General features: G+C 36.8%; 1 protein-coding gene across 1 annotated transcript in view; it reads left to right on the top strand.

Annotated features, from left to right (window-relative positions):
- ADCY8 (adenylate cyclase 8) overlaps positions 1-14,373 on the top strand; it is a 104,037-nt gene that overhangs the window by 34,422 nt on the left and 55,242 nt on the right. The window contains 3 exon segments of the mRNA XM_054385243.1: positions 2,229-2,359; positions 4,943-5,054; positions 12,396-12,523. Coding sequence (XP_054241218.1) covers positions 2,229-2,359; positions 4,943-5,054; positions 12,396-12,523 — 371 coding nt within the window.

The following is a 14,373-nucleotide window of genomic DNA, read 5'->3' as shown; positions in this document are numbered from 1 at the left end:
TGTCATCTACAATAATTCCATGTATTCTTAACATTGTCAGTTCTTCAATAGAAAACAATACCATTTTTATCTACTTCCCTTATATGTGACAACAGCTAATATGCTCTGGAAAGGCAAAAAACCACCATTCTGAGCAGCTCTTTTCTCATGCTATTAAGTGCAATGCTTAAGACAATAAAGCCTCTATGATATTAATTGCAGATGATGTTAAAGCCAAAATTGATGGCTCAGGTAAAAGGATTCTTAAAATCAAGATGAAATGTGTGGAGCATTTTCTCTAGAATCTCTGTGAAGTTAAACATTTCTGGGATATGGCCCTTCCAGTTTTATGGAATTGCCTTGGGAACACCCATAAACAAATTGTTCCCCCATAAAAAGACTTCATCCCACAAGATATATGCAGGTTTACCCATCTGAAGATAAGTGCATGGGAGGAAGAAGAAAACATGAATTGAACTTCCATTCTAGAGCAGCTTTCCAGCCCTTACCAAAGCCAAATCTTATAAAGATGTTGAAAAAGAAAAGAAAATCCCAAGGCAGTATAGGCAGCACTGAATTCTACCATCAGTTTGTTACTTTTAGTGATTGCTACTGGTCTTTTGTTTGGTTGGTTGATTGGTTTGTTTTGGTTTGGTTTTGTTATTCTTTAGGTTAAAGATTCTTTTTTTATTTATTTACTCCAAACTGACTGCTCCATCCTAAAGACTAGGGCTGATTCGTGTCGAGAATTGATCACCATCTTAAAAGGATGTTTCCTTTGGAGCTATCTTCTTTCTTCTATATATCTCTGTTCCTTTTCAAACCACTTACTATTACTGCAGCTTACCTTTGAATTTTCTACACTTAGGCAATTGCTCAACTAGAAAGTTTTCAACAAAGTTGTTTCCCTCACCATAGAGTTTATGACACTTCTTTATTAAAGCTTTCTCTGAAAAAAAGAAGACTTTTTTTCTCATGATTTTCCCTCTCTCTTTGAGTATGTCGTCTAGGATACAATGACTAGAAATATGAGAACTCTTTAATCAGGTACAGAAGACTATAAAAATGTTGTCATTTTTTTCTCTGTGATCTGGTACTGCTTTTTTGCACATGACCTCCACAAATTTGCGCTGTCCTCCTGTGCCACAGTATCTAGCACATTTGCATCATCTGTAGGAAAAGACAGGCTGAACATGATCTACACAAAAGTCCATCTTTCAATGCCTGATTTCTGGAAAAGGCCTGGTTCATCATACTTCACCACCCTGTCATTCTGGCATGGTTTAAGAGCAGCTTGGAAGAGCAAAGGACAGCTGATGTCCGTAGGGGAAAGAATTTCTGTCCTTTGAATATTTCAGTAACAGAGAGTTGACTAGTGGTTGGAGTCCTTTGTAAAAATATTTACAGGCACACACACTCACAAACATACACACTTGTATGTTGCTTTTCTTATAGTGTTCCAGCATAGCAAGGCATATGTAATACATGTGCTGTATATGCACTTTCAATCATGATGCTGAAAAAACTCCTCACATGCCAGAGTATTAGTAGAGAAAGACCACAGGAGAGGCACACTAATTAACCTCTGTTTTTATGGGTCATTGCCAGATGTTACGTGCAACCAAGAACATTTAATTTACTTTAATGAGCAGCATGAAGGTTAAGATATCACATGTGCTGAGTGCTTTTTTCTTGCCTAAGCGAACATGTACCAAGTGAACCATGTTTTACGTTAAATAAATGCTCTAAAGCCATTGCTTGATACATTAAGTGAATGCAAACAAGGAGTGCAAGCTTTTCCTGTCGTGGAAAAAGTACATTCTCCATTTTAGCCACATGTCTGTAAAGAAAAGTTTTTATGTTCTCTTATAGATTTCATAAGCGGTTCAATGACAACCATGATTTCTGTTTTCTCTCTTTCTTCTATTTTTTTTTTTTCAATTTGTATTCCTTTTAAAGGAGGAAATAAGTGGAATTAAGTGGAATGGTTCTTTAAATAATCAGCAAATACTCTTAGAATATTAGAAGCAAGAATATCTAGCAAGGGGAGGTGAGAAAAGTGTCCACATTCTGGACTCGGGTAGGTAATGTGAGTTATCACAAATGGTATGAGCTAGAATTTTTGGAGGAGAGAGTCACATCTGCCATTGCCAGTTATCCAGCTCTTTAAATGGGGCACAGTTCAATCAGTTTACTGTGAAGTACTACTTCAGACTGATATTGACACTTTGCTTTCCTCTTTGTTTTAGGAGCGGTTGGTGCTGTCTGTCTTACCACGGTTTGTAGTCCTGGAAATGATAAATGATATGACCAATGTAGAAGATGAACATTTGCAACACCAATTTCATAAGATCTACATTCATCGTTATGAGAATGTGAGGTGGGTGGAGGAGCTTTTCTTTAAGGTTTAAGGTCCCAGCTGCAAAGTGATTTGTTTGAGAGTTTCCCTTCTGTTTCTTTATTTATTCATACATTAGAAAATTAATGTAGTGTTATTTAATCCCTGAACAGAGAAGCACTTTGGTGCCTTCTTTCTATTCATCAGGATGCCTGAACGCCTTTGCCATTGTAAGACTCATTTGAACTGAACAGTGGGACTTGACCAGCTGCATTTTTGTTTGGTTGGCTGTTTTCATTTTGCTTAAATGGTCAGCTCATGCAGAAAAGGGAGCCCTACCTGCGGATGAGCATGTATTCTGCTGCAAACTTGTGGTTGACTCCACGTGCCGAGGAATCAGATAGAGACTTGTAAGATGTTCTCACAGATGCAGACATGCTATGTGGCTCCTCTGTTTCATAGCCATTTTCAGTCATTCTTAGTATAGTTTTCTTAATTCCATTTCCCTTTTATTCCCCTCTCAAAAGTTTCTCTCTCTTGAAATTAGTTAGTGGGAAGGTGATAGTTGTCCCATGAGCTGCTACTCAGTGTAATGAGTACTAATTGTACATTTACAGCAGAACTATCAGCTTCTACTCCATGATGTTACAGAATATTTGATTGTACTGTGATTCCTGACCATCAGAATATTTAGCTAGGCCAATAACATTTCCTATGAGTTTGTCCCAACCAAACAGTGTCCATCACCGAAGAAAATGTAAAAATAAGCATCCTCAGATGATTTGCTAGGAAAACACATACTTTGCCTTTTGATGAAACTCAAATATAACTTTGTCTGGACAACATAATTTGAACTTCTGTGAAGGAGTAAATGTATTATCTGCTTCTTCTATGGCCTTGCAGTAGCTCAGATATATTATTTTACTAGATCTGGTGGAGAGTATCCAGGACTCTTCCAAAAGGTTTGAACTCCACTAAATTAAAATGTCTTCCTTTACTGTTTTCTATTCTCCAAGTAAGTGTTGATGAAGAAGAATCAAAGTAGTAAGACCAGAGCCCTTCTGTTTGAATGGAAAAGAGTTTAGTGAGGGGTGAAAAGTCAAAACATAATTCATTCTTGAAAGAGATTTAAAATAAAGATTCTATATACTTTAGAGTACAGAAACTGGTTGGTTGCTTTGCATGCTGCCATTTTCAATACTGGATTTCACCATATTTTTTCCTGACTGTTGAGCACTGAACTACCTAAACTACAGAAGTCTCCCAATTGAGTATCTGGTTAGAATTTTGTCGGTGTCGTTGTGATAATGAAAAATGTAGAAAGGAGTTGTTTGAAAATCTTATTTTTATCAATTTAGGCTATTATTGATATTTATTCCTCTTTGGGTAGTTTGGCAATTTAACTTTCAATTTTGTTTTTTTTCTCAGTGGCAAAATCTGTACCTAGTTTATGACCATCTTTCTTAATCATTAGTTGAATTATAATTAGTCAGATTTTTATTGTTCACTTGATCATTGCTATGTTTATTATTGGCTACATTAGTGAATCTCAAACACTGTCGAATTGCAATCTTATTCAACACAAATAAAGTATTTTCAGATGCTCAGATTGTAACACAAATTAGTTGACTTTGAGATGGAAACAAGGTTCATTTGAGTTAAATGCAGTCTATGTCAGCATGGTATCTCTTTTTTAACATTACTACTTTTTAAATAGTTGCTAAGTACTGACCTATTACATGCTTTGGTCCGGGTGATAGCTTGCACACCACAGACTTTGTGTGTGCACATTCTTCTGTAATCACAAGTGCTCAGTTTATACAGAGAGAATAACCAAAGCTGCATGGCTAGAAAATTCACTGGCTGATGAAACATAGGTTGGAGCTCTGTTTGTAACTAGTTTGTTGACTAAGAACCTAGCATAACTTCAGGCACACAATTTGGTGCAGCCAAATTCAAAGTATGATCACACTGGGTTCCCTTTGAAGTCAATGGAAAAACAAGGAATCATCTAAATAAAGATTCATGCCTTAAATAGAGGGTCCTGCACTTCTAACAGAGGGAATTCTGTCAAGTCTCTAAAATGAGATGCAGTAAAGATGGCCTGACCCTGGTATGCATAAGACTGTCATGAATCTGTTATCTTAGAATTTGAGTCTTGTGTGGCACATAAATAAAGCTTGAAAAGCTCACTAAAAATTGAAATCCCTGAAGTCAAACTCACTGTAAAAAAAAAAAAAAACAAACCAACAGCTATATATAAATCCACCCTCAAAGAACACTGTCAGATGCTTAAGAGACACAGGGTGCCAAGCCTGTCTGCTTATACAGCCCTCTATACTATGGGTGCACTATGCTTCACTATTCTCACTGATAAATGGGCACAAGTGTTCATATTAAGGATTCATTATTTCTTCCTGAATGACTTGAAAACCCCAAACTGCATAACACACATTTTGGACCGAAGTCTTTCACATACTTTTTAATATTTCTTTAGTCCCTTCAATATTTATATGAAGTACTAAAGAATCTCTAAAAGTCTACAGCAAAGGTAGCATGGCTTTAAAATGATTCTTCCTTATCAAAGGAGATAGACTGCAATATTAATATGTCTTCTTTTTTTAGTATTCTTTTTGCAGATGTTAAAGGATTCACCAACCTCTCCACAACTCTGTCAGCCCAAGAGTTGGTCCGAATGCTGAATGAACTCTTTGCCAGATTTGATCGACTAGCACATGTGAGTAATACACACTTCATTTGCAAAAGGATTGAGTTCATCTCTTTCTTTGGGACCTTTGGGAAGTATCCTCTGATGACTTTGAATGATATGAATCTAGATTTTCCCCACTGGGAGTTTATATGGCCATTGTAGTGCAGGAATCCACAAGGCCATGTGCAGAGTCCTGCAATTAGGGAGGAAAAACCCCATGCACCAGTACAGGCTAGGGGCTGACCTACTGGAAAGCAGCAGCCTGGAGAAGGACCTGGGAGTCCTGTTGGAGAAGGTAATCAGGAGCCAGCAACATGCTCTTGTGGCCAGGAAGGTCAATGGTATCTGGGGGTGCATTTGGAAGAGTGAGACGAGCATGTCAAGGGTGGTCTTCCTCCCCCCCTCTATTCTGCCCTGCTGAGGCCGCATCTGGAATATTGTGTCCAGTTCTCAGTTCTCCAGCTCAAAAGAGACAGGGAACTACTGAACAAACATTATTGGAGGACTGAAGCATCTCTCTTACAAGGAGAAGGTGAGAGACCTGGGGCTGTTTAGCCTAGAGAAGGGAAGACAGAGGGCTTCTTATCAATGCATATCGATATCTAAAGAGTGGGTGTCAAGAGGTTGAGTCCAGACGTTTTTTAAGTGCTGACAGGACAAGAGGCAAGAGGCACAAACTAGAACTTGGGAAGTTCCACCAAAATACAATGGGAAATTTCTTTATTTTGAGGCTGATAGAACACTGGAACAGGCTGCCCAGAGACATTTTGAATCTGTTTCTCTGGAGACTTCCAAAACTTTACTGAACATGTTCCTGTGCAACCTGACCTAGGTGAACCTGGTTTAGCAAGGGAGTCACTTCTAGAGTTACTTCCAACCCTTACTATCCTGTGATTCTGTGACTGAGGTTTGAAGATACGTTAACAAAAAGGTTTGTTTTTTGGTGGCAATCAAAAGCTTGGATAGTCATCAGAACTTCATGCTTCTGTAAGTGCTAGACCAAGAATGATGTGAAAGCAGATCACCTAGCTGAGTTTCCAAGGAAGTTTTATTGTTCTAGTCCTTGCTAGGAAATTAATCTTCAAATGAATTTTCTTTTAAGGACCACTGCTTTGTTTTCACTTTTCTTTTAAGTACTGATGAAAGTTAAAAGACCTGTTCATTTAAGGTCACTGCAATGGTGAATTACTAGTAGGTTTTACAATCTTCAAGTTGGATTCTATTTAGCTCAGTAATGAAATTACTTAAACACAGTAGAGAAATGTACTACATTAGGAAAAATAGTTGCTACTTAATTAGTACTGATTAGAAAAAAATAAAGAGAAGCACAAAAACACAGGCAGTAAACATGCTCAATTATGATTGACTTGCCCTTTTTTTAATGTTTCTTTGGTCAAAGTTTCCTTTGACTAATTTTTCAATATCTGTTCTGGCTAATAAGGCTACTAGTGTAGGAAATGAAGTACATTTAATGGACATTGACTTAAAATGTATCCAACAATATGTAAGCACCTATTATGGGAAAATAGGAATTACAACCTGAGTATCATTTGCCATACTCTCTGTACATATCTACATCCTTCACTGATTTTTATACATTTCTGGTTCAGCGGTAAGAGGTATTTGTGCATGTACTGCAAAGGCATCAGTAATGGTCTTTGTGTCACCTCTTAGCTTGCACATTAAAGTCAAGAAGAGAAAGACTTCTATAATTATTCAAAGCCCTTTTGAGTCAGCTATTTTTAGCTTAAATAGCAATGTGGGTTTTTTTGTGTACAGAGTGATGCCAGAACCCATTGCCTGGGCACTGGCGAATCGGTAAACACAATGTACAGTATTTGTTTTGCAAACAAAAAAAGCTCATCAACTCTTATCTACATTAAAAATGAAACAAGGTGAAAGAAGTTACCTCAGTCTTGTCTTTTAGAAAACTTATAGGGAGCAATGTCTCCTTCCTTATGGCTTGACAAAAATAGCTACTCTAACTGAGGAAACATATTTTAAACCAAATTAAATGTATCTATGTCACAGAAGTATTTTAGGGAGAATACGTACACAACATGATTTCTTGACTTGCTTTCCATTTCAACTTTGCCTAGCATTCTTGGTAGAACAGATTCTTCCTTCATAATCATTAACCATATTTTCTAATCATTCTGTAAACTATATTTAATCGATGGATATTTTTTATTGAATGACTAGATCCAATAAAGGAGTCAAGAACAAGGAAGACATTTACATCTAACAGTGTAGTCATTTAACCTTAAAATTATTTACCTGCACGGTTTTAATATTTTATAGGAACTGGAAATTTTGCTTCTTTAAATATGCAGAGATTTCCCCCTTCTCTATGGCTTGGCATATATCTACTTAAACCTTCTGGAAATCATTCTTTTGCAGTCCCAAAGTCATGAATCTTCATGGGAACACTGAATGTGCTCACATAGGAGTAGGTATCTCAAAAATGTAATTGAGTTTATTTTAAATAGTAATAAATATACTGTCTTTTCCTAACACAGCCAAGAATTTTTTAGCCAGAAATTTGCAGTTTGGCATGAAAGAACAACTCTGTGTGGAAAACTTCATCATTGGGACAGTCATGTCTCAAGTGAAAGTCCCAGTCACTAAATTCAAGACTCTAGGCTCCTCCATGCATTTTCTTTTATAGCCCACAAATTTGCTTTTGTTTTCTACACATTACTGACTAGAATAATACAGCTATCTAGATCAGTCTTCTGAAAGGCAGAAACACTTTAGAGCAAGGAAGAATCACTTTAGAAACTGAACATATTTTACTACAAAGATTAGACTGATCTCATCATGACTAATTAAAATTTATTAAAAAGAAAGACATTTTGACTTTGTTCCTTGTTTGTGATTTCTGAGACCTGGATGTCCTGGTACCTGCCTGCTGTCCTGACAATAGAGATGCCCTACAGCCCTAGGGAGGAACAGAAGCTCTACCTGGATTTTGGTGCTTCTGCCCAAGCCAAGGAGACGAATTCTCCCTTTGTTGTAGAAAACCAAGACTCCTCACTCAGTGGTCTGCAGTGTGATGGAGAAGCAGTTGCCTGAATTATAGGACATAAATCTTATATCAAACTTGACTTTTCTCTTTAGAAAATTTTGGAATTGGGCACTGACTGGTCCGTGACCCAAATTTTAAGGACTTGTGATTTATGTGGACCTGTCAACCTACCAAACAGATGTTGTACAAAGCTTTCACATTTGGAAAAGGTGTATCTTTGGAAAAATTCTTCGTCTTCATTTGAATGTCCCAAGAGATAGAGAAGTTCTTGTGTATTTTGGGCGTCTGTTGCATTTCCATAACACTCTCCCTGTTTCAATAAGGGTTATTTCTCATTTGATTTTTTCTGACTTGGAACTGCATACATTAATTCTTGTTGCAACCTATTTTTCCTAGACAAAGTAACCATGCTGTAGCCACTTGTTTCCTGTAGGACTACATTTGTGTGCTTCAATCTAGCCCCATTTCAGATTTGTTTTCGGTAAAACAAACAGACCAGGGTCATTGCAAGAGTTTTGTTTGTTTGTTTTCTTTCTGTAGGATGTATTCCTACAAATAATTCTGGGGACTAGTTGTCTGGACTGCTTCCAATTTTTCAGAATCTCATTGAAGGCAAAGGTATATGCAATGAAAGCAGTGTTCCTGGACTAACCTTCACTAGTATGGTGGAGGCAGATCTTCACTATTCCTCCCATTCTCTTGTTCCTAGTTCTGTCCAAAGACCACATTTCTGACCATACAGTGATGACACTATAGTACTGAAACATAGTATTTTAGCATTGTATAGTCTTGCAGTACTGTTAGACCATCATGTCTGTATAGAAATTGATCATTTTGCTAGTCTTATTCCTTCTGCAGATGCTGTTAGCAACCGTTTCATATATGCCTGTAAATCCTCAACAGGCCTTTTAGAAAGTGGTCTTTTGTTTAAGACCTCCCTAGAAAGGTGTTTCACTAATGAGAATTATACATTAGCATCTAGATTTCAAGTCTTAATCAGTTTAGCTAGAGTTATCATAACTCTTTAAATCAAGCAGTTACACTCTTGGGTTTTGCTAAGAATTTTCATCAAAGTGAAGAGGACAGCTGCAGAAAGCTTAAGGCAGTTTCTTTAGGTATTAAGGAAGATCCTTATAAATCCTTATTTATTTCTAAATAAAAATAGTATATTATAATCCCATATAAAGGATTGTTTGATCTGCTCTATCATCTTATATAAATCACATAATACCAAAGAAGACACTATTTCACAGCTCAAGAAAGTATATAACTTCATTTTTGTCCCTTTTATTCTGCTTTCCATTTTCCGGTGCAATGCAGAAGCAATGAGAAATTTGAGATACTTTTTTAATCTTCAGTTGATTCTGTCAAGTATTCTGGCACATGCTGATGCATATCATTGATAACAACAGATTCCATAATACTTGTATCATTTCCACACTTCAAATACAAAATAGACCTCAGTTCAATATTTCTTAAAAGAAAGAAATGTAATATTATGTTACATACACCTTTCTAATCTCTCCATGATATTTGTAAAATATTTACAGTTGTTGAAAGTTAATAACTCTATAGTTAAAAACAAAGAAAAATGTATTGTCATAAAACAGAACTGAAAGAAAATATTTCTCTATATATTCAACTATTGAATAGCCCAAACAGAAGCATAATTAATATTTTTCTTAGGCAGAAATTTTGAGGAAAGAAGGGAAGTAACTTGAAATTCAGTAAAATTGTTAAGCCTAAAAAAAGGTCCTGCTTTGAGGAATAGAACTGTTATTTTTGACATTTGTTTATCCTCTTCCTTCTCTGCAGTGCTAGATGTCAGCTGATACTGTAATTTAAGTCATCATATTTCTAACTGTATCTACACTGCGTATAGATTCAGATTTAGATATGACAAAGAGGGAAGATTGAAACTCTAAATAAAGGATCAGACATCTGTAAGCTGTGTCTCAGCAGCAGCTGAGATGTAGTCCAGCATCACTGAGACCTAAAGATAAAATCAAGCCACAGCATTTTAGTTTAGACACAGAAACAGAGATGAACACAAAAGCAGCCTTAGGTTTGAGTTTGGATCCATCCTTATTATGAAGCACCGATACTCAAATAGAAATCTTCCCCTGAAAGATTAAAATCCATGGGTTTCCTATGAGAATAAAATGGCTGGCCTGTAAGACAACTTATCTCTTTCCAGTCTCATCAGCTCTCATTTCTAAACCACAATAACCATGCTTCTTACTGAGTGAAACTGACTCAGGAAATTGCCTGCACCTCCTTTGTAATTGCAGCCTTTACTGACAGCTGACACATGGTCACCTATATATAGTCATCCTCATTTGGATACCTCACTCACTAGATGATTTCCCAAGCTTTGCTAATGACAGTAGAGGTAATGAATCACGACACATACACTCACATTTCCGTACATTGAACCTTCATTAGTACATCTTCTTGCCCGTTAAGATTATTCTCTTATTTATATAAAAGCCACATCCTTTTAAAGTGGCCAGCCTTGTTCTGATTTTCAGCAAATGAGGAGACATGCAGGCAGATGACAGACTTCTCATCTGTCTTTAATGAAACCAGCACTTCAGCCAACTTAAATGGTCATTAAGAACCAAACAGGTGAGGCAGTTTTATGTTTCAGACTGTTTAACTATGCTGAATTATATACTCACTTAATAGGGGATTTTCCCATCACTGGATAGACAGATACTGTAGATGCAAGACTGCATGATAAATGTTTATATAAAAATGTATTTATAATACTAAAGTATGATACTACTTGAGATATGTCTTTCTTTCCTGGAATTGGCAGGTTTTTCCCTATTTATCTACTTTACTGTGAGCTTATCATTGTAATGTGTTTGAAATGGGTCTAAATGGAGTTGAAGTGCTGCCTTTTGCTTTACCTCCATCAAAACAATATGATGTTATAAATGCTCCTGCTACTTTGCAGATGGAAAAGCAGATGTCATTCGAATATGAATCAATTCAATGACACTATTAGAAAAGCCAAAAAGCTTTAGAATTTCTGCTTTATAAAATCTATATCTCTGTGTTTTGTCTAGCCAGGGAACACAGAGAGAAGCTTAAGGAAGCTCACTAACAGTTTGACATGCGCTGATTTATACTACTTGTTGCTCGATGTTTCACAGCTTTACTCTATAGGGGAAAAAAAAGGTGAAGTGTGCTGTGAAATCAAATTTCTAATTTTGCCTATTGAGAAAATTTGAAAACCCCAAGTTGTGTATTTTAGGAGGCACAACTTCGGTTGCAACCATGTGAAAAATACTCAGTGTTCACTTGTGTGGGTCTAAAGAGGAGTTGAAGAGGACAAGGAAAGAGGAGAGTTACATACAAACTTTGACATTTCAGAATTCTGACTTCAGTCCTGAATTTCCTTGTGAAATTTGGGCAGCTGGGCATTTCACTCTGAGAGCCAGAAATGGTATTACCTGGAGACATAGCCAAAGTCTCAGACACAGGCAACTCCTGCTGATGGTTTAAGGAGATTTTGGGATGAGCCAGCTTACTTTGGCCCTCTTCTCAGAGCAGATTTTACCCTGGCTGGCATGCTTTAAGCTTCAGCTGACTTCTGCAAAGTCTTTGGGTACAAGTGGGTAGGTGAATACAAGTGTGCTGCACTAAGATTTCTGAAAACTTGTCTGAGACTGACTATAAAGCTTCATTCTTCCTATGCAAAATCTGAAATAATGACCAAAAATGCTGTTTGTTTGGCCAGTACTCATCTCCTGGGGCACAGTCAATGTTCACGTTTGCTCCTATAGCCTACATAAAGTTGTTTATTCCCCAGTGGATTTAGTGTATCCCCAGTCCCTTGATTAATGCAGCCTCCACTCCAGGATGCCAAAAGAAGAGAAATAAAATACCACAGGACAAATTTTGCTGTCATCTAATGACCCAGCTTTATAAATCATTATTCTACTGCCCAGTAATGACTGCTCTGCATTTTAATGTTCTGTCATTGAAGCCTTTACTGATTGAGTACTAAGACTGCACTTATTATTACAGTGATTCTCCATCACAAAAAAAAACTTCCCTTCCCTTACTCAGCTTGCAGCATATTCAGTCCCTAGACACTTGTGACTCCGTCCTCAAATTATGGTCTCTCTTCCTGTGCACTGATTGTATTTGTGAGTGCCAAGCCAGTAGAAAACATTGGGCAAGTGTACAGATAATCTTAAATTCACTTGTTTTGCTTGCCTGGGAACTGCAAGTTCAGGTATTTCTGCTCACTAGAGAAGGATCTCTAAAATAATGATCTAATCACAGAGTAATGTGCTTTTCTTTCTCTTTAATACATTTACTTATAGGAGCATCATTGTCTCAGAATAAAGATCCTGGGGGACTGCTACTACTGTGTGTCAGGGCTTCCAGAACCCCGGCAGGACCATGCCCACTGCTGTGTTGAAATGGGGCTCAGCATGATCAAAACTATTAGGTAATGCCTTTTTCCCCTTGCTGCTTCTTGTTTCATTGTTTCTGACAGTGTTGTGAACGTTTTTTCTGTGCATGCCATAGACAAGTAATTCCTATGGTGGTTCAGAGACCTGCAAAAAGGACTGGAGTTTTGCGATCCATGTGATGCCTGGGAACACAAACAAAATGTGCTTTATTAACCTGTACTGCTTCACATTATGTAACACAATAGCCCTGTGTGCATGGAAAGTGATAGGTTTCACATTTCTTAACAGTTCCAGCTTGGTACCATTTTCATTTTTAAGAGGAGAAGGAGACTAAATTACTTCTTGTAATCCCTTTAAGAAAATTAGCCAATGGTATAAACACTAAATAGATTGCTGTGGTGGTACTTTAGTGGGAAGCAGCTCACACACAAACTCATAAGAACTAAAATTTGCCAGATTAACAAATTTTACTTGTTAAATAAAGTTTGGTGCTTCCAAAAGTGCTAGAAGTGATTTAATCGAGGGTTATGTTCCCATCATGTAAATATAGTTGTGTTGCAGATAGTTTATTATATTTTCATGCAATGAGGATTAATAATAACAGTGTTTCAGCAGTTCATGTATAGACCTAGTCCATGACAGTGGCCAACATCTAATGCTCAAGGAGAAGTTTTTTGCTTTCTATTTATCCTCTGCATCAAAGTTACTGAATTTCCCTTAGCCAAAACCTTCTTCTGTAGCTGTCTTCCCTAAAACAGTGTTGTCTAACCTGGGCACTCTTTCCATGGGTGCTTTGCTGTCCAATCTCTTTGTCTGCTTTTCTTCCAGACTGCTTTGCATCTTAATCTGGGTGTATCTCATTAAGTACATCAGATACTTAATGCATACTACAGCTACATTACTGAGATCTTAATAGAGAAAGAATCTGATAAAAATAAATTAATGGAAAATGTAACTGAATAATGATTATGAAACAATGATCTCTAAGAAGGTTGTGTTCAATTATATCAGACTAAATGTTGCACAAAGTATCCCCACAGTGAAAATGAAATATGAAGGATTAGAGAACACAGATATTAAAAGATCTACCAGCATTGTTAAAAATTCTTGGAGACACATATCAAATCCTTTGTATTTGCTTGGTAATGTCATCTGCAGCAAATTCATTGTAAGTAATTTTTCTTCTAAGATAGTAAATTTCTCTGAATCTTCATGTATGTGGAAGTCTCTAAGACATTGATGCCCTTTTATGAACTCCATCTCAAAGGCAGTAATCCAGTAGAAATGGTACTGTATTTTTAGTATCTTAAATGACAGATACATTCAGCAAGGAACTGGGAAACTGAAGTCCATTAGCACTTGGGTCATTCCAAGTTAATTCAGTCCATATTGCCTCAAATTTATTTGATAATCCCCATATCTGAATTTCTGGCCATTCAATGAACATGATTTTTCTCCCAGGCCTTTCCATTCAGAGTATAGAAACCTTATGTTATTTATCTCGATGTATGCTTGTATAGTTCATGGGATATTACGAATACTTTAGTCCACATTTCTTAGAGAACTTGAGGCTATCTACAGTCTGGTAGAACTTAAATTAGTAGGTACCTCTCACAGTTAAAGTGCAAAAATCCCCATCCTTCTCTAGAAACCAGAGTTCCTACTATATTGGTCACTGCAGAAACTGATCAGATCTCAAACGTGCTAGAAATGAGATTCTGATGACTATAATTTTTTTATACTCATCTGAAGATTTTTAAAAAAATGTATTTTTCATATGTCCAAAAGAATAGGAAGATGACTTCACAGTTACACTGAAGTTGTATTGACAAACTCAAAGCCTTCTTTCAAATCAGAAATTTCCAAGAATTTCACTACTCATAAA

This window comes from Indicator indicator, chromosome 12 (genome assembly GCF_027791375.1).
Source record: "Indicator indicator isolate 239-I01 chromosome 12, UM_Iind_1.1, whole genome shotgun sequence".
NCBI classification, from domain to species: Eukaryota; Metazoa; Chordata; class Aves; order Piciformes; family Indicatoridae; genus Indicator; species Indicator indicator.
Note: the sequence above shows the minus strand (reverse complement) of the source record. Positions and strands in the feature narration are given on the sequence as shown.